General features: G+C 40.8%; 1 protein-coding gene across 1 annotated transcript in view; it reads right to left on the bottom strand.

The window, feature by feature from the left end:
* Positions 1 to 2,672: 2,672 nt before the first annotated feature.
* The window catches only part of PRKN (parkin RBR E3 ubiquitin protein ligase), a 621,897-nt gene continuing 603,508 nt past the window's right edge, over positions 2,673 to 21,061 (bottom strand). Inside the window, 3 exon segments of the mRNA XM_080584783.1 lie at positions 2,673 to 5,481; positions 10,508 to 10,537; positions 10,540 to 10,624. Coding sequence (XP_080440909.1) covers positions 5,372 to 5,481; positions 10,508 to 10,537; positions 10,540 to 10,624 — 225 coding nt within the window. The 3' untranslated portion in view covers positions 2,673 to 5,371.

The raw sequence follows: 21,061 nt of genomic DNA, 5'->3' as shown, positions 1-21,061 counted from the left end.
AAATCAAAAGTTTTCAAAGCCCCTAAATTAGCCTTCTCCCAGTGAAGCCAGCAGTTAAGTTCCCTGTTGTTGTAAAGGATGTCAGGTTAGGTCACAGTTCTTTAGACCACTGAAAAGCCCACCTTAAAAAAAATTATTTAATTTAATTTAATTTAATTTAATTTAAGTGTGCACTACCATACTGGTGTCTTCTGGACCTTAAACTTCAAACTTGCTTCCTGCTTCTGTGAGCCCACCTCATCTTTGTGCTGACATGCAGGTGCCATCCACTTTGGTGCAGCCACAGATTTCCCCCAAGCAGAAAGGCAGTGGTGGGGAAAGGGCTGGTAGGCGTCTTTGTCTACACGTGGCCCGGTTGTGCTCTCTGGACTGAATTCCCTGAATGTAAAATACAGAAAATGGCACTTCCCTGCTGACTTGGATTATGTGTATTCCTCAAGCTTTCAAGGGATAAAAGCCAAACAAATAATGTAACAGGTGATGTCTTGTGCATGTTTTATCTACTGGCATAGAACCATTGCTCCATTATTCAGAAAACGACAATACAGACAAGAAAAAACTTAAATTAAAAGCAAAGAAAAAAACACTATAAACACTATTAATAATAATGAAGAAAAATGAAATGGCATATGACCTGATTTCTAAAAAACAATCCCTGCAGATCCACAGGCCACTACATTGAATATGATTCTCTATATGATTAAATGAGCTTCTCTCAACTTGCCTACCTTACTGCTTGCTTAAAGTCATTTTAATTTTTCTGGTCTGCCTGCACTTACCCAGAATATTAGAAGAGGCTACTCTGTGTTTATTCTAGTAGCTCCTAGAGCATTAGCTAATTTACCTGAGGATGATCCACAGCTGGAAATCAGTAGATGAGCTACAAGGGAAGTCAAACACATACACAAATAAACATAAGGAGAGTCAGTAGATGAACATGTTTATTTTATTTTTTTTAAAAGGGGGAGATGTGTTTCTCTAAATTTGCTAATTAGAGAGAGAAGTATTTCCATGCAAACTGTAATAAAATTGGATAAAATATGAAGTATTACATTTGTGTCTTTGCCGAATCACTGTCAATGCAGTGCTGTCGTAGACGTCTAAGTAAAGTTGTTGAAGGAGCTGTCTTCAGAGGTGCATGCTCTATCTTGCTACTAGTGTTGCTTATTAAGCTTACTCCATCCAGTGATTTACTAGTATAGCAGTTAGAGTGGTACAATGAACATGAGGGACATAGCAGCTGCTGTTGTTGCCTCAAAGTGTGACATTCGGCACAGAGGGCTAAATCTTCCCAGCCTTCCAGGGCAGCAGCAGCTCTTGGGATTGGGCCTCTCACCTCTACGTGCCTCAGGTTTCCCTCCACAAATGCAACTTTGCCTCAGTCCACATGAAGGCTCTGTAAGCAAAAAGCACTGTTATCATACTGCTTTGCACCATAGATGGTACTTTAGTACTCATCTGCAAAAGGCAAAACCCACTGCTTAATTGTCCTTTGAGAGTGTGACTTTTCTTTCCCAGTAGTGGTGTAATGTTTCTTCTGAGGTGCCATTTACTGATTTATTTTTCAAGTTTACATTTTTAAATGAAATTAGTTGGACTGCAGTTTGTGGAAAATAAGGGCAGACATACAAATCATATTTTAGTCAAAGTCACGGCTCCAAAAATATTATTTATGCTAAGCTTTGAGATATGCTTTGTCCTTAGGGAGCCAAGCTGTTACATATTTTCTTCTTAATCTACTTGGTCTTCAGATTTCACTGCCAGCTGGAATTAAATATTAGAGATTTTCTTTGTTGTTATAGAGCTGAATTATTATAGAGATAATTATTATTGAATATTTCAGCATACAACTTGTACTTAATTCATTTAACACACACTAAATGGAGCATGGATTGCAGTACCAAGAACAGGTCTCTAATTGTTTTAATCCAAAAGGTGAAGAAGGTTTGAGGTAGAGACCTCAATCAACAAAGGCAAACCTAGATGTGAAAAGATATGGACTTCTTTTTTCCTTTACATCACTGTAGTAAATCATCTTCTTTCCACATGAAATTTTAGTGTTTCCAGAGTGCATCGCTAGTGGGGAGCAACAACCCACAAGCTCTTGAAACCTCTGCATCTGCTTAAGCCATCAGATTGCCTCTTGTTTTGTGCTCAAGTCCTGCTTCTCTTCATCACCCCGTGGCTGCCAGGAGTACTTCCAGAGACGTGAGTGCCCCACCAAAGAGGGTATTTGCCAAGGCTGGCTTCATGGATGCTGGCATACAATGCCAGTTCATAAGTTTTAAGAAAAGACCCCCCCCACCTCCTCACTCCTCCGTGCCAATGGCAGAGCCAGGAGCGTGGGGGAGAGCCATGGTCCTGCTCCTATGTCAGGAGCTGCACCCAGGGCCCAGGAGGAACTTTACCATTACACCTCTGGCCACGACCAGAAAATCACCAGGCCCCCCTACCCACATGTCAGCAGGTCTGTGCACAAGCCTCGGAGGCTACTGAACCAACTAGATGGCTAAGGCTGGGTAAGACGAATCCCACCCTGATAGCTCAGAGCTGAAACAAGACTAACAGTCTGCACAGAGACTGAAGACTTCATTTGGTACATTTTGCTTTGTTTCAAATTACAGTTTCAATGAGCTTTAAACAAAAGAAAACAAAAGAAAAATGTTTTAGGATTTTAAATACATTTTTTCCATAAAAAAAAAAAGGTGCGGGAAATTTTAGGTCTACTTCACACATTTCTGTAAGGATTCTAGCATTCTTACAGTGTCAGCAGAGCAGTAATCCCAGTTTTTCATACCCTGTACATTGTGAGAGCTATTAGAATTAATCTTACTGCAAACAGAAATCAGGATTACAGGCTGTACCATTAAACTGTGTGTGTATATACAGACAGATGTATATGTATTAATACAGAGAAAATCGGGATGTGTTCTGATGTATTCTGTTAAAATCTGCAGGAGCCACTCTTTTTTGGGCAGGGAGATGTTGTGTGATTGCAGGGTGAAAATCTGGGGGGTGTGAAGAAGCTCTACGTGGCAAAGGGCTATAAAGTTAGCCTCTAAAAGTGAATAAACTTGCATCTCTGCTGGAATTCCTTTCTTTATTCCCCTTTCTTACCCTTGCTTATATTTTAGATAAATGTCCATAATCCTGTCCTCTGACAAATTCTTCCCAAGAAAGAGATGTTTCTGTTCTAGCTTTATGACTCATGCCCAGCCATGCCCTGCCTGGGCCAGAAAGAAATACAGGAGCTGATCTATAGTCCATTGACCTTGATCCAGGGGCATAAATTATATGTTTCTGTGTGACAATTGAAATATTAACTTGTTAGGGCTAGGTCTAACTCAGTGAAACCGCCTTACAGAGAACAAGTTTTTCTTCCTCTTTTAGGAAGCCACTGAACAAAAAGGGGAAGAGATCCAGACTTCTTTTATTTCAAATATTTGGAGATAGGAAACTTAGTGAGGAGCTCCCATGTAACAGCATAAAAGTAAAATTATGCATGGTGATTTTTCCCTAGCCTGTTGGCAGCAAGCCCTATAAATTATGAAATAGACCCAGGTGCAGGAAATCAAATCATGAAATAATCAGAGCTCACAGTAAAATATCTCTATTAAGATAATGTACTTAAATGAGCTGCACTGCATCATTCTATTGCACCCCTATGCTTTAATGTAGCTACTTCTGCATACATTTTAGTTCACCGATGCCAAAAAGGAAAGTGGCCTTTAGGAACTGGACATTGTGCTCTAGTTGTCACTCTCTTTCTCTTCCCCAGTGCATTTTCTAAATTCTGTCAGTTCACTCTCCCATTTTTGCTACCTCGTCCCCTCATCCTTTTGTTTATTCAGATTTTTAATGTGACTTCCGGCTGACACAGATTAATACTCCACTGCTTTTAACAACTGGGCTTTTTTGCAGAGCGTGGGATTTCTTTGTACATCAAGATTCTTGCTCTGCACTGACTGATACAAAGCACTCATATTTTCAGGAGTCTACAGTCATACCATACAAACTACTAATTCAGGCTTGATAGAAGAATTCCATGGCCTCGGAATTTATTTTCTTCTAAGAGTGTGTTTTAATCAAAGGGCTGGCCTCTCAGCTGGTAGTTTGAATCAGCCAAGGAAATGCATCATCCAACGCACCCATCTTTGTACTCATTTATTTATATTGTATTGAAAGAAAAAAAATAAAAGAAATAAAAGAAAGATCAAAATTCTGACCATTTTATTTACTGTGCGTTTTTTCCCAAATTGAATTGTATAAATCCTTACATGGCATGTTGATATGATCAGTACCCATTTCATTTCAGACTAAGACAGCAATATAAAGGACACAAAACAATAAGATTGTTCAGGCTTGGCAATGCTATTAAGCTTTACATACTGTCTTAACACTGTAAAATAAAAGAAGTCCCTCTACCTCTCACTGTTTGAGCTGTGAATATATTTTCAGAAATACACCCGTATTCTAATTTAATTTAGGAGAATGATGATAGAGAAAACCCCTGAGAAGGCTCCTCGTGCTTCCCCTTGCTACGTCCAAAGTTCTGCTGTAAGCACAACAAAAATTAAACCCTGAGAGTCTAGCTTGTGCAACGCTTAATCAGATCCAGTCATCACTGCAACAACAGTCATGGTTAGAGCTGAAATTGCATCCACCCTGAAATAATTCTCCAGTGTTAACATAGTCTGTAATGAGTACAGAGCCAAATTTCATGCCGCGTGTTACAAATATTCAAGCACAAATGTGGCATAAAGCTGGTAGTTCTTGTGAGAATACGGTTTGAAAGCAAGACCCCTACAGAAAGCCTGTTAGGAAGGAACCCTGAAAAAACACTGAAGAGCCACAGTCTTCCATCCATCCGCCAGAAAATCTGTTCAGAAATACTATCTCAAAAACTGGGCTGACTGAGCAAAGGAGCTGTTGAAGAAAAAGTAGCTGATGCAGGGAACATCCTCCACAGCCCTTGATACACACACACAGACGATGCTCTCTTGTAGGAGTTGTGGGTTCCTAACTATACGTGTCAAGCAAGTTCCTCATAGTAACCCCATCTGCTCACTGTGCTAACAGACCGCACGTGTTCAGAAAGGTGAAATTTACCCCTTTACGACGATGAGCAAGTCTGTCCACCAAAACAATTACTCTTTTTACTTAGTGGATTTAAAACCCTTGGCATTACTTCAGTGTGATTTTTTGTATGATTTCATAGGCAAGCAAGCAAAAACCTACAAACTGGGCCAATTTCTGAACTCTTTGTTCCTGAAACCGCTGGGAGGTTTGTTAAAGCAAGGAGTTCAGAAATTGACCCTGATGAAAGCAAGCTCCAGCAGCAATGCCGGCTGGCCCCAGTGCCCCTGTGCTGTCAGTCAAACCAGTGATCGCCCATGCAGGTTCTGTTCCACTCCAGGCCACAGTTCCAGCACCACTCAAACTTGCACTGAGGTCGAGGACACTTCATGTGCATGCAGCCACCTGTAAAACAGCGAAAGAATGGCTTTGGTACTTGGCAAGCACTTGTTAATCAACTATTAACAGTTTTAAAATCAACTTACAAAGCCCTTCAATTACTAACCAAGTAGAATACTTAATAAAAGTACAAACCTGAACACTACTTCTCCTGGGCTTTCTAAATCCTGTTATTCCCTCTCTTACTGAGGTCTAACACGCTGGTCTCACTTGAGGGGCTGCAGAAGCAAGAAGTGCAGTCCTGTCTGACATTTGGGGACAGGGAAAAGCAATGACGGCCTGTGGCTCTAAAAGCAGTGACGCAGGGCAGTCTATGCTAGTAAAGCTGTGAGGCAGAGGTTGAACAAAATTCATTTCTTTTTTGAATTTGGATTCAACAACTAAGAGATTTGCAAAGAGAGTAAATCAGGAGACAGATTTTGACAGCTCACTGCTGATTATATCAAAATGACATTAGCAATTTAAGTTACTTTGACCTTCTTAATATCTGAAGCAGCCTTTTGATCACCTCAGTGTTTCCAGTGTGTTGGGTTTCTTACTTGCCCGTACTGTGAGAACAGCTTTAATCTCTCTGCTCACAGCCTTGATCAAATGATTAGTTTGTAATATATAAAACATTAACATTGTCAAAGGTCATTACAAAAATGTACTTCAAATGGAAATTATGTTGCTTACCATACAAAGAAATCTCTTGTATAATTCAAACTGAAGGAAAAACATGCAGTAAGAAGTGCTGAAATGTCAGCTCGGTTTGACTCCAGATGGTGATAGGATGTACAAGGAGTGTGCGTTCCCTACTGTACAACTTGCTACCCTTACTCAACCTTTCCTATAAATGTCACTCCAGAAGGTGAAAATGACAGGAGACATGAGAACTGATTTGTTAAAATAGGCCTGTCTGCTTCATCTGACAGAGGGAGAAAACTAGCTGTGATGGCAACATCTATTCAACAAGGCAAAGTTTTTATACTTGTGCAAGAGATGCAATTCACTGGACATTTTTATATTATTTAAATTTAAGTGCACTAATGGCCAAACTCCGCAACACACTTTAAGTTTAGATCCAATCCTCTCTTACAACTCATATTAAGTCCCCACTGGATAAAATGCATCTCAATCCTGGTGCAGGAAGCAAAGTCCAACAAGCACCTTCTGTCAAACAACTGCTCCACCTGCCAAGCTACATCAGTGAAAATACTCTCTGTTACACAGCAGCTGAAATCAAGTCAGAGCGGAGCAACATGGCCCATGGCTTTATGAGCACAGCAGTCCTCTGAGAGATGTGGATGTGTGTTTAAACTCACCCAGACTACCATCTGAATATGAGGGGGCAGTCCTTTACTGTGAGGGTGACAGAGCACTGGAACAGGCTGCCCAGAGAGGCTGTGGAGTCTCCTTCTCTGGAGCTATCCAAGACCCACCTGGATGCCATCCTGCGCAATGCGCTCTAGGTGATCCTGCTCAGCAGGGGGGTTGGACTAGGTGATCTTCAGAGGTCCCTGCCAACCTCGGCTGTTCTGTGATTCTGTGAACTGAACTGTGGGAAAGTGCTTCATTCTTTCACTTTGGCTATTACAGAAAAGTTATTGGCATTTAGAAGTATTCTACAATGCCTATAGAAATACAAACTGTTACAGAAACGTTACTGACATACAGGAATATAGGCAATTACAGAAAAGTTATTGGCATTGTCACTGTCCCTTGTAAATGTGTCAAGTGGCAAGTAACAGTGTCCACAGAAGCATCTGGGGAGGGAAGGCAGAATTATTCTCTTGTGTGGAGTCAGCGTACTCCTCCCAGATGAGGCCTGCTGGCAGATTTCAGTGTACAGTCATCAGCCTCTTGACACCAGCTGTACTAAGGCAGAAGTGAAGTGCTCCTCTCAGTTTGCAAAAGTCAGCTTAGAAGCTAGAACATGCAGTACCCTTTACCGGAGAAGAAAGCAAGCACCGTGCCTTTCAAGCTTCATGCCTTAATTCAGGGGACCGCTGAGGTGGGAAGTCATAGGGAAGATGAAGATGCTTGGGGAACTTCAGAGTCACCCAGGCTCTCAGGGCAGCTGGGCATCACCCATGCAGGCAGCAGGCTACTCCAGCTCATCGTTCTGGGCATGGACTGCTCACCTGTGCCTACGTTCTCCCACGGGCACCAAACCCGTTTATTGAAGCAGGTGCTGTGTGCTGTCCTGGTACCACAAATGAAACCTACAGCGTGATGTTTCCGCAGCCCTTCTGCTTTTTTCCCTACCTGCTCTGTCATGTTTGAAGGGAGATAGGAGATACCATAAAGGTATTTGTTGCAGGTTATTCTAGTTGAATAGTTGAGGTACAGAAAGAGGAGGTTTTTCAGCACAACCTGAAGGCCATCTGACTCCAGATGAGACTAAGCTGTTCAGCTTGATGATTATCACCTGAATGCCTTCTGTAAGCACCATTTTTCCAGAACACTTATATACCTGTCCTGATCAGTTCTAGACTGACAAGGGAACCATGTCTTCCCAGCAGCCAGGCTCACCGAGGACCTCCTGGCTTTCTGTGTTTTCAGAGAAGCAGGCAGACTATTGCAGTTTGCAGCAAGTCTGACAGTTTGACTTCTCAAGGGCATTAATCGTTTTTGTTCATACCTGTTCAGAAGTTTTCACTAACCAGCAGGGCACAGATTTAATTTGTAAGTGGTGGTTTGAAAAGCTATTATTTGTGTAGTAGAGTAGAACATAGATCTTTATCCAAAGAGATTTCCAGCATGACTGAAACTTGTTGAGGAGCACAAATAAAACAAATGCTGCTGAGATGTCATTTCCTTTTGCATATCAATTTTTTAAATTGGCATATATTTTCATAGAATGCAATAAACAAAGTTGTTTTGTTAAAAGACTTTAGGTGCCTTTTTATCATTTGACTCAGTGGAACATGTCATCAGTATAAATCTACAGTATTTTTACAATGGGGAACAATGGGCTGTAGGCAGTTTAAAAATGTCAGCCTACAAGCTGAAATGTGCAGTACCCGTTACCAGAGAAGACAGCAAACACTGCACCTTTCAAGCTTCATGCCTTATTTCGCAGAATCACAGAATTGCTGGGGTGGGAAGGGAGCTCTGGAGATCATCAACCCCTGTGCTTACAGAAGGGTCAGCTAAAGTAGGCTGCTCGGGGTCACGTCCAGTCAGGTTTTGAATGTTTCCTGGAATGGAGACTCCACAACCTCTTTGGGCAATCCGTTCCAGTCTTCAACCACCCTCACGGTGAAAAATGTTTTCTGTTCCTGCATTTGGGTTTGGGAGTATTGCCCCTTGTCTTTTCTCCTGACACTACTGAGAAGAGTCTGACTTTGTCTTCCTTATTCCCCCATCAGGCATTACCCCAGCCTGTACTGGGGTTGTTTCTCCCCAGGCTCAGGACCTTTGCATTTACCTGCGTTGAATTTCATGAGGTTCCTCTCAGCCCATTTCCCAGCCTGTCAAAGTTCTTCTGAATGGCAGCATTACCACCTGGTTCCAGTACATGGAAACATTTCTAGCCTGCTGTTGTGGCTTTGGCATTTTGCATTATGAGGCACTACTCTGACATGGGTCATGCCATTAGAAAGGAAAGGTCTTTTCCTCTTTACTATCCATTTTGAATATTATTTTCTTCCAAGAAAAAAAAGTATAATGGCTTTTATTTCTTTTTTGGATGTCTTGGAGATTTTTACAAGTAATTTTCTTAGTTGGAGTTGTATAAATTATATCATGTTGTCAAATAGGGATATGCTATTTGCGACATGTGACAACTGTAAATTAACAATAAAACTACACAGTGTAAGAGAAAGTAAAGCTCCTAGCAGGGCTTCCAGCCTGACCAGAAGGTTTTTCATCTGTGTATGCACAGACAGTAAGTATGAACAGTTGCAATGTCTATTTGTAACCCAGTTCAACCTTCTGGTTTTCCACCCTGTTTTCCAAGTCTGTAAATAACTTTTTTTTGACCTACCTCTCTGTTCTCTCTCTTTTGCTGCCTACCTTGCTCTCTACACTTTGCCAAATCTTGTCTCTCCTTCCCACTCTTGAATTCATGCTTTCATCCCTTCAGGTCCTTGTGCTTGAAGTCTCCCACTTTCCATCTGCCAGCTACCTTCTTTTCTTTCTTCAAACCACAGATTTCAGGATTTTGTTCTATTTCTTCCTTAGTAGTATTTCCATAGTATCACTGCTTCAAATGTTTTCTCCTTACAGTTCGTGGTGTCTTATTCAGCATTTTCAAAGTCAGTCGCATTTGTGTAACTGATGCCACAAAACTGAGAAGCATCCTCTATACTTTATATTCATATAATATTTAGGCAAACATTTTAGAATATTTTGGTTAATTCACATTAGTACAATTAAACCTTGGAACAGCACATACTACAGGACATAGCCTATTTGTTGTTCTTGTTCCCTGTTTTAACCACCCTGGTGCCAACAGATTACTTTTCTTCCTACACGGTAGGCATTGATCAGCGTAAGCAGTTTGTCAAGAATCGTAATTCTTCCTCTGACTTGCTCTTCTGCAATTGACATTTCACCGGGTTGAGATTCATTTCATTTAAATTCAGCTGTATGCTGTTTAGACATCTACACCAGCTCTATTTTTCCTACATCCCACTTTTAGGTGTGATTCTTCTGGCCTACATTAGACACATCTTGTTTCAGTGAGAGATGAGATTTGGCCTACAGATGTTGATTTTTTTCACTGACAATGCAAAATCCGTACAACTAACTGGACATTCAGTCATATGAACGCAACACCCAGTGTTTCTCTATGCCTCTTTTTCCCTGTCTATCAAGGGGATAGCTGAGTGCTTTGTGAGGCTGGGTTAGTGGCTCTGGAACTAGGTGATTTAGATTTAGTGATTTCAAGATAATTTAGACAAAGTGTCAGAGGGAAGATTCAAGCTCTGTGTGCCCTCCCTCTCTTGGGATAATAGTATGCATATTTACACATGCACATTCATATATTTATACTGTAAAATGAATTTTACAAGACAGGTAAATTCCAGGTATCTAATAAATTTACCATTTTTTTCTACTGGAATATGGCAGTTCGGCAAGGCTTGGTTGTTTTCTTGATCGTTTCTCTAGATGCCTCTTCCCATCGGGCTCGCATGGCTGCATGTTCATCAACTACATATCCCTGCAAAGAGAGAGAAAAACTATTTACCCATGACTGCAAGACATGTAGGCTGAGCTTTGTATTTTGAAGCACAAATTCTGCAGCTCTCACAAACTTGTTTTCCCTCAGTGTGCACACCACGTGTATTGGGTGACAGGACACGGGGATGGTGGGGCAGCTGCAGCTGCCGGAGCGTGTGCCGTCCCAGGGGGCTTCTACAGCCAGCTGCTGGTCAGGATGTGTCCCCCCAAAGCTCCCTGCCCTGAGGGGCAGGCGAAGCCCCAGCAGGAGGGTGCATCAGGCAGCAAGACGTGCTGCAAATGCACACAGGCAAATAAAGCAAAAGGTGAAGCAGGAGTCAGGTGAACCTGGCTGAGATTTTTAGACACCATAGGTTTGGTTTTGCTTCAGGGACTAAATCTCTTCTTGCAAGAAACATAAAACACCAAGGCAATGCAACATGATGAGAAATGGCGTGGTCCCTAAAAGAAAGCTGTTTTTCATAATAAAGAATATTCCTTTGTTTCTGTGATCTAGATTTCATTCATATATAATCCTGTGTAAACTTATGAGCCTTTATAAGGTACTGAAAAGACACACAAAGATTTTGAAGGAAAAATAAAACAACTGGTGAATAACGAAAGCACATATCTCCCCACCCAGAACAACATGGACAGAAAAAGTCATAATGAAGAGCGCTGTAAAAAGGACTCCTCCATTTGTCCTATTTATGACTGGGCCAAAATTACATAATCTACACAAGTGTCCTACTTGGCAACTTCCTACCTAAAATGATAATACAAGGACAAAAGAGATTGCAGTGCCCTGGGTAATATCTATCACACAGGGCTGGAAACGATGTTCAAAAGTAAACAATGTATTTAGGTTCCAGCCTTGAAGTGCAACTCTATCTATTCGTACTGTGGTTGTTTTCGAGTGTCTGGAAGAATAACAAGCCTAAACTAAATTATATCATTTGTAAAAAATGCTGCAGCTTCTTCGTGTTCCTGCCTTCGAAGTAACTGTAGACTACTCTGTGGATTGACTTTTATTATTGATTTATACAGATTTTAAAAATACTTATTTCTAACAAGTCAGCAAAAGGAAATTGGCCCAGCTTTGAAACACGCAATGTAACCCTAGCTCCAACCGGTTTCTACTCAGCTGCTACTGACTGATAAAACTGGTGACTTATTGCCGTGTCAGTGAATAAAACATAGATTTTTATTTCTTGGCTGAAGTTTCCTGAGTTAACATGGAGTAACACAGAGGAACATCTGGAGAAGTTTGTTTCTAGCTCATCTGGTGGTTGTTGCAACATGCACAAAAAAAAAAATCAGCCCATTTTAATTAGAAATCCTTGAAAATGTGTTTACGCTTCCTTTATTTCACAAACTATGTCAGTCACCTCAGGCCTTTAACACCTTTCGTGACCCTCACTTTTCTCCCATTTGCCAGTATTTATGATGCAGAGGTGACAAAGGTGAACAAAGTTTCCTCAGCTCTATTTTAGCAATGATTTTTACTTTTAGCTCACTGCTTCTCGATAGCAAATTAGGCCTTGCACGCTGCTGGATTATTCAGCAAAAGGATGACCTCTGTCAAACGGTACATTAGGAAGCTCTAGGAAATAAAAAAAGCTACTCAGGCTAACAGCAAAGAACATAATCTAGCATTGAACTTGCAACACTTTGATCTTTAACGAAGGGTGACTTTAATAAGCAATCTGAGCAAACACAGAGGGGCCTGAAGAGAAGACGGGGAGAGTGTGAATGCCCATGGGGCCTCAGTTTGCCCAGTGACAGAAGGAAGAAGATATTAATATAATCTGGTTGCAATGGCAATTAATTATTTAACATCCATAAAGATGATTCAAGATGAAAATCACTATAGCAGTGGAAAAACTTTACTAATATTTTCAGAATAATAGCTACACAAGAAGATTGGATTATTTTTAATTTTTATATTCAACCCAGAAGAGCTTCACAGTGGCTTTGTTTTTTCCCAAATAGTCCAAATCCAAACTGTGTGATTCAGAACTTAGAAATGTATTTTTTCCACATCCTCAGGTCTTTGTTGTTCCTAATAGCAAATGACACTGAGGCAAAATTTCACACACTGAATTGCTAATTTTATTTGAATAAAGATATTTGATCTTAGTTCTAAAAGCAAATACAAACTTCGGAGAGCTTAGAAATAATTCAAATAAACAAGTGCAAACCGCACATACACAACTGACTGAGAAAGAACAAATTGATGACAACAGCAGAGTGAATTATTATATTAATGTTTTCCTTTGCAAAACTTCTAGCATGAAATAGACACAGCAGCATGATATTTTCAGCCCATTAGAGCTGAAACATCCCTCCTATGCCAAGTCTTGCTGAATGCTGAGTTAAAAAACTTCCTGCTGCAGGAAGCAAATGCAGAAAAATGGTACAGTGATGGAGTCTCTCTAATTCAGTAAAGAGATCATACCACCCAGATCTATGAGCCACAAGCATTGCAGTGACTGCAAGCACACATATTTATCTTCATTTTCTCTTCAAACAATAAAGAAAAGTTGTATGGCAATTCTCCATTACCAGTGTCTATTTATATCACCTTCTTTTATCCTAAGCTAGCAAACCTAATCTTGACAACAGCCTAGGTAATAGACCAGGGCTCTCAACCAGAGGCTGCTCGCACTTTCTGTGGCCTGCCACATCTTGGATAGGAAGGTAAGTGATGCTCCAGGTATGCATCACATGCTAGTTTGTCTAGAACAGGAGACTTTCTTACACTTATGATGCTGACCTCACAAAATATACTCTAGTTCCCCAGTTATTACAGGGTATTTATCAGAGCATTAGTGAAAAGCTGCTAGATTCCAGCCATTCCACTTCATGACGATTTTTCTTGATTCCCCACTGTGCTGCACATGATGACAAGGAGTGAATACCCACAAATAACAGGAAGCTCCAGTATGAGCTGTCACAAGCATTTTTCAACATTCCCTCTGCACTGTCCTCTTAGTGAGATGGTGGAAGAGTCCACCTTGTTATCTCTGGGTCACATTGAAGGATGCGGATTTACTTCTGTTCTGTTTCTATGCTGAGTCTGTTGGAGAAACTAACAGGGATAAAGAGACCACAGAGACTGTTGAGAACCATACAGCATTGCAAGAACATGCACATGGAAAGCTCTTTATGCAGTTAATCAATATCAGGCACTAGAGGAAAAAGTGCTACAGAGACAGAAAGCATCCTGAAATAGAAAGAAAGCATCCTTCTTAAAGTAGCTTCTCATTCAGGTAACGGAACACACATCGTCTTGTCATACATAAAGTAAAAAAAGTATGTAGTCAAAGTCAGCAACTAAGCAGTGCCATCCAGGGCAAAAACATTGATGGCAAAACTTGTTCAAAAATATTGGCAGCATTAGATATATAATGTTAAATTCACATGCCACCATATTATAGACTGTCTCATGCAAGCACACTTCTTTTATGACCATGCTCATCTGCAAACTGAAAACCATTCAGAATGGAATATGAGGCTGTTGACATTATGTTGTGCTCAGCTTTGGTGAATGCTTGTTTGTTGTTGTTGCTTATTTCCATTCTGATAAGCAAAAACGTTGGTCATGCATTACTTCAAAAATGGACTCTAATGCAGCTTCCCTTTAATCAGAAATACTTTTCCTTTTGATCAGAAATGCTTGGTTTTAGTTAATTTTACTTGGCAAAATAAGATTTAAGAAGGAGAAATAGAGATATGTAAAATTATGACTTTATGTGAAATATAGCATTTTAAAAAGGCTTCGATGTCTCAAAAGAGAAAGTATTACTCATTTTCCAGGATGAATGTGAGAACAACTGTGGATGCTTGAAAAGGTTCAAAGGAAAAACAAAGAATAATTCATTGTACACAAAGCAATGTTCAACCTTCCATAACACTTGTATTAACACTGCCCACTAATTATTTTGAGCTAGAGCTTGGAGCAAAAGCAGCCTCATCTTTCGAAACCTGATCTACAAGGGATGATGACAGTCCAGCTTAAATTCCTGTTGTTTTCTCATCTTCTGCTGAGCTGTTTTATGAACATGGTTGCATGAACTAACCTCCTGTCATACTTATCGGTGTCTTTTTCTAAGTTCTGGGAGAAAAAAATATCAGATGTCTAGAGCACTAGATAGGCTAGAGGAGCTTTGCAAAAAAAGTCCATCATTTGAGTCATTTAAGAGTCAAAAAATCTCATAAGGAGAGGTGCACATAGCTATGGGACTAGTGCTCTGGTCTACAGAGAGATTCGGGCTAATCAAAATACTAAAAATGGTTATATAGATCAGGAAAAGGAAGGATATCCATCAATGGGAATATGTTTCATGCAGAGGAAGAACAGAGCGCTAGCACCACGCTGATCCAGCTAAGCTCACATGAAACTGCTTTGTGTGAGCCAATTTGTCTGGTATGCCTAGGGAATTCTTCTGTAAAACGACCTGGTTGGTGATGACAGCAAGTAGACAAAATCAAAGTTCTATGCTATACACAGGGTATTGTGTCAGATATAAGACTTTTACCAAATAAAATCAGAGAGCTCTGTTTTGGTGATATTGCACATCAAGGTTCTCACTCTGCATGTTGCAGATATTCCTATCAGAACATATGAAATTAAGGTAGCCTGTGAATATTGGATTTACACCATTCTAAAGTAGAAAATCTAATCCAAGAGAGGTCATTCTTGTATAACTGTTTTCCACCAGTGGAAGGATGAACATACTTTCTCCTGTAAGTGGCAACACAGATGCAAAGGACTGTCAGCTTAACCTCATAAAAAAAAACAGCTTGTCTCATCTTTTTATTTTATTGCTGCCTAAAATAGGAAAGATAAAATTCTCTCTCTATAGTTTCCATCTATTTCTCATTAGAAAGAAAGTTAAGACCTACTCTCAGATTTCCTCCAGTGCATCTTTATTTATAACATAGAGATTAATTTTGCAGGATGTTTCCTGGTTATTTTTCTTGCTCCTTTAATTAGGCATCTGTGGGTTGAAGTGTCCTGTGCCTGACATTGTAAATATGCCACCTAATGAAGCTGAGCCTCAGTTTCTTTTCCCGTTGTTTAAGATACTGTCAAAATCGAGCTACATGTGCCATTTTTGTACAGCCATGTTTTATTTAACTTTTTAAATTTATCTGATGGAAAAAAAAAATCAATGGTCTAATAATAGATGTTCCAGATTTCATACTGTAACTCAGGACTCATTGAAAGATACTATGTATGATGAACCTCTTCAATAACCTTTTCTTTCACTAAAATGCAGTGAAATAATTCATACTTTTGTGGTCAGCATTTACTGTTTAGCAGTTCGATTAATTTTTCCCCTCTTTCCGGTAGAGAAAGATGCTTACATAGACATGTTGCATGTTTCCCATTTTAACTCTTGGTTGTAGCATATATATCTTTTCAAATACCACACCTCTTTTTCTCATACTGTTCTACAAGCAGTATAGAAAGTTTGCTGTAATAGTGAAGAAACAATTCTGTAAGTTATATCTGTAGTATTTTACAGCTTAAACACAAAAACCTGATAACCAAGAGCTGATTCGGGATGTCACATGTCTATGGAGCCCAATACGATATAGAAATGCTTTCCCTAATAACTCACCCATCACTGAAGGTTCAAATAAAACAAAGCTTGCTACTTTCTTCATACAGTAAATCAACAGACATATGCAATTCCATAATTTTGTCAGCATTCTCTCTATTACAATTTAACACTCAGGTTGCATAGTCTTTCTGTTCCACACCAGTATTGTAAGAAACACATTGCATCAAATATGATTTTCATGAAACATTAGCTGCATATTTAGTATTACAATATTTCAGCTAAGGATATTTTGTAAGTGCCTTTGTTTGGAAATTCCACATTAGAATGAAATTCTGTAACAGCTCTTGCTCACAGTCGCCAATATGTTCTGCTGCATAATTACAACAAACTTCCACCTACATAGAGACCAGGCTTCATAAGTCTATGCACTTGCTGGGGTTCTACAGGGAAAATAGTATATGAGACTAGACAGATGTTGCTCAGTGGTTGGGAAAGGAAGCCTCTCAAGTCTTGGCTGTATATTTTATACCACCTACTGGCAATTTAGAGATATGCATACATGAGGCAATGACAGGAAAAGAAGGCCTGGAGGCTTGCTTGAAGCCCAAGTGAGCTGCGAGCCTTTCCAGGAACTACAACACAAAAGACAAAAGCAGGATGCCAGGTGATGTTACAGGCTTCCGTGGATGTGTGCACAGGTTTCATGTCGCGCCTGTGCAAGCACAGAGCTGCTTTCTGAGAAGTTATCAAAAAGGTCTGCTTCAGATCTGATCACTTGTCTGAGAGCTTACAGCCAAGTTAGGTCTGAACCCCCAGCCTGCCAGCAGAGTCCAGGTAGCATGTACTGATGACTAGGATCAAATTTGGAAAAAAATTGTACTTCCAAGGTTTGCAGTGACTCAGCTGAGGCATTGCTGAGGCACTGGACTGCTGGTTTGGTCTGATGGGCCACTGGGCTAGCAGGAGCTCTGGATAAGTCTTCTACTGTCAGAAGCAGAAAAGCAGTATTAATATCTGGACTCTGCATTAGCTAACGGAGTACAGTAAGGACCGGGACCCAAGTAAAAAGCAGCTGAGATTTGATTTGAAGATAGAAGGTTTGGGGACTGGCTTTAGGGCGTGGGTGAGCAAGGCCTCCAGATGAGCACTATAGCTGAGACAGACATCCCACAGGTTTGCAGTAGCACCAGAATTAAGTTTTGTGGCATTAGCTATAAGATTGCACCTAAATAGAGTGTAGACTAACATTTAGAACATGTAGCTCTGTGTCTCAGTAAAAATGCCGTCACTATTTCTGGTAAGAGGCCTCAGCCTTCGTGCCCAGCCAACACCACAGGCCTCAGGACTGTCGAGCTTTGTCTGGGCTTGCCTTGACCATCTTAGAGGTCTGTTTCAGCAATTATTGAATGACCAAGTGACTTGTACCTCTCTTGACTTTGCTTTAGATTTTGCTTAGTTTTGTATAATTGTGTGGTTTAACAATGCTACACATATTTTTATAACTACTAGATAGTAATAGCAAGCATAGGTATAATGTACAGACTGAACTATCTCTGACCCTAGAATAAAACACCATATGGAGGAGTGAAGGCATGGGATGATAGCTAAGGCCTTGAAAGCACATGTGCAGGATGATATGTGAGGTCTCAGAGCTATGAACAGCTCTCAGTGGTCAATTACCCAAATGCAACCTTGAGAGCTGGGTAAATACAGTTTTGGGGATAGCAAAGAGGGAAAAAAAAACCATACCAGATTTAGGTAAACACGCTATAGATAGTAAATTTGGATGCAATGCCAACTTGCAGACCAGTGAAAAAGAAGTGTGTTAACTAACATATAAAAATAACCCCAAGCAGATCCTATAGTGAGGTGGAAAAAAATATCAATAACAACATCATCTTCCTCCTGGTAAAGGACTCGGTATGCTATCCCCTGCAAGCAGTGTCCTTTAGCTTCCCATTTTTAAAAAGTTCAAACACCTTCAAGAAGCCTTAAGGACCGTACATAGCTCCTGCTTTGTTCCTCTTGTGCTTCATAGCTGTGGTTGTACTTTTCGCTTCCTCCTGCCAACAGACTCCATTTCCCCTTCCCCGTCATCCTCCCTTCATAGACCCACGAGCTCTGCTCCCTCCTCTTGACCTAAGGGTTCTTCCTCTTTCCTTGTGACACCAGGCCCAGCACAGGCCCATTTCACCACCACCCTTTCTGATTGATTCCTCCTTGTTGTCCCATATCACTTCACAACCTTATTCTCTTTCTTCCCTCTTCCTTCTCCTATTTCTGGAGCTTCTACTATGTCTCTGAAAAGTCACAGTCAAACAACACTGTCTGTACCCTGTCTGCCTCCCATCAGTTCTTGGCTGTTATGGAGACTTGAATGCCTCTGTTTCAGGCTCTACTTCTCTTTCTGAGGGATCACCTTTTCTAAGACTTCCCAAATTGTTATCTAGTTCTGAGGGTACCACCACCCCTGCCTGTCACTGCTCACCCCCAGCCCCCGGACTCCTCATCAGCCCAGGGCCACCAGCCCCAGCATGGCCACAGCAGGGCTGGGCTCCAGCTCCCCACGGCCCTGCCCCACCATGGGCCCATGGCCCAGCCTGGCCTCAGCCCATCCCAGTCCCGTTCCTGTCCCCAGGGAGGTGCCCAGTGTCAGGGCTGGGGCTGCCCAGGTGCCCCCAGTGCCCTGCTCCTGGTGAGGCAGGGGGACAGGACAGGCAGCTGGGCCCTGCCCTGACAGACCCATGAGCAGGCCCACAGGCAGCAGATGGCTCTTGCAGTGCTCTGACATAGAGATCACGAGAGCCTTCTTTGAGTGGCACTGCAGGTCTCCTTGTTCTCTGTGTTGTCAACATCTGGCTACCCAGCTCCTCCACAATATCCCTTTTTGGCTTTGCTTCCAGCTCTTTCCCACCCCTCATGACCCACCGCATTTATCTTCATTATGCCAACCTAGGTCTAAACCTTTCCTCTTACACTGGAAATGTCAGGGTCATGCAGGTGTTTGTAGAAATGCTAAGGTAAGGGAAGGTTCCCTTCAGTATTGTAGCCACCAGAGGCAAAAATAAAACCTGTCTTTTTCTGATAGAAGATATTTTCCTGAGACTACACATTCTGCACCAATTCTGGAGAGGAATGGTTTGGTGGCTGCATGTCTGGTTGACCCTAAAATCTGAGTAGAAGCAGTTGTGACAATAAGATCGGCTTCTAAAATAACTGGTATGGAAAGGATCTTGACTAGGGGGAAGGACAAGAGTCAAACTGGAGGAGCTTAAGACATAGAAGTCAACCCTGGAAATGTATTATTCCTACCTAGAAAAAGACAGTCAAAGGTAAAACAATCTTCACTGTTGGAACAAATAGTACAATAATAGCAAATTAACTCTGACACACAGGGTTCTAAATCTAACAGGAAGAGTGCCAAAGACAAAAAAAGACAGAAAGCACAGATAGATAAGTGTTTAAATTAGTTTCAGTAAAGCAGATGAAGTAGTCCCACATGCATTTCTTTCCATATATGCCCCACGAATGTTTTGTATGCATTGTACACGAATGATGTATGCAAGACAGCTTTTACTGATGTAATTCAGAAAAACAAACCAAACCAAACCAAAAACCCAGCGTGTCAGCAGCACTTACGGTAGCATTGTTTTAGCTAGCTAGCTACTTGTTCTGCTGTTTACAGAAAGCAAGGGAAATCGTTCCTTCAGCGGCACATCACCACCTTGTGGAGGAGTTTAATCAGTGCATCTCGCTTTCTAAGAATAAGAAGGCTGATCAAAGTCAATTAACTTCAACGCAAGCTGGAGTCTAAATGAATTTTGCGTAGTCTGTGATCTTGCCTGTACTGGGGAACTGATTTGCATAGCTACAAGAGATATTCTGCTATCAGTTAACTATTCTGGAACAGCTCTTCGAGAGCATTGGAAAAATTTCAGGTATAGCTAAAACGTTTGCATTACATTGTAACAATAGTATTTAACTTCCCTAACTTAACAGATCTAATTGAGTGCAGTTCTTTTGCTGAGACACTGGACTAAATGAATGTAGCACTCACATTGTCATCAAGAGACACTAAGGCAACATGCAAATGTTTAAAATAAACCACTTCTTCCTGTAGTCTTCTAATTTTTCCTGGCACACCTTTATCTTTTGCTCTAAAGCAAAAGAGAGATTATATAAGCTTGAACTTTCAGTGACCCAAAATTCTTTAAATCCTTTGTAAGGTGCCATGATGACTGCTCAAAGCTTTCAGTACTCTAAGCAAAACTGGCATCAATAGCTTAGTGGACATAAGACTCACTGTGCATGTTGAGATGTATTCAATTTCTAGCTCTGCTTAATTCAGGTAACACACTCAGCTTTGGTCTTCTACTTTACCAGTCTATTGGATACTTTAACTTAAGTATCTCTCAATGTCTCCGTTGAAGCTGTTTTGTTTTTACATAAATATGAATGGAAGCTGGAAAATTTTTTTAAGGTTGCTTCAAACAAAGCAAGATTATTCTTCATAGAGGATAATTAAGCTGCAAATCTCCTCATTGCAGAGTAACATGAATGCTAGAAGCATATATATGGCTTCAAAAAAGGGGTTGCACAAATTCATGGAGTAAAACTTTGCTGGTAGCTGCTAAATATAAAATTCCACACCTGAATCACAAGTCACCAGAGACTGGAAAATATTCAGGGAATGGGACATCATTATACTCATGCACTCTTCTCTAGTCACTGGTAACTGAAATCTGTTAGAGACAGGGTACTGGACTAGATGGTTTTTGGGTCTTCTACAGTATACATCTTCCAGGCACTGTAGGTAGATGTCCTGCCTGCTAGGATACAGGCTGTTTAATTCTGCCTCAATGAGC

This window comes from Anser brachyrhynchus (assembly GCF_964034855.1).
Source record: "Anser brachyrhynchus genome assembly, chromosome: 3".
Lineage (NCBI taxonomy): Eukaryota > Metazoa > Chordata > Aves > Anseriformes > Anatidae > Anser > Anser brachyrhynchus.
Note: the sequence above shows the minus strand (reverse complement) of the source record. Positions and strands in the feature narration are given on the sequence as shown.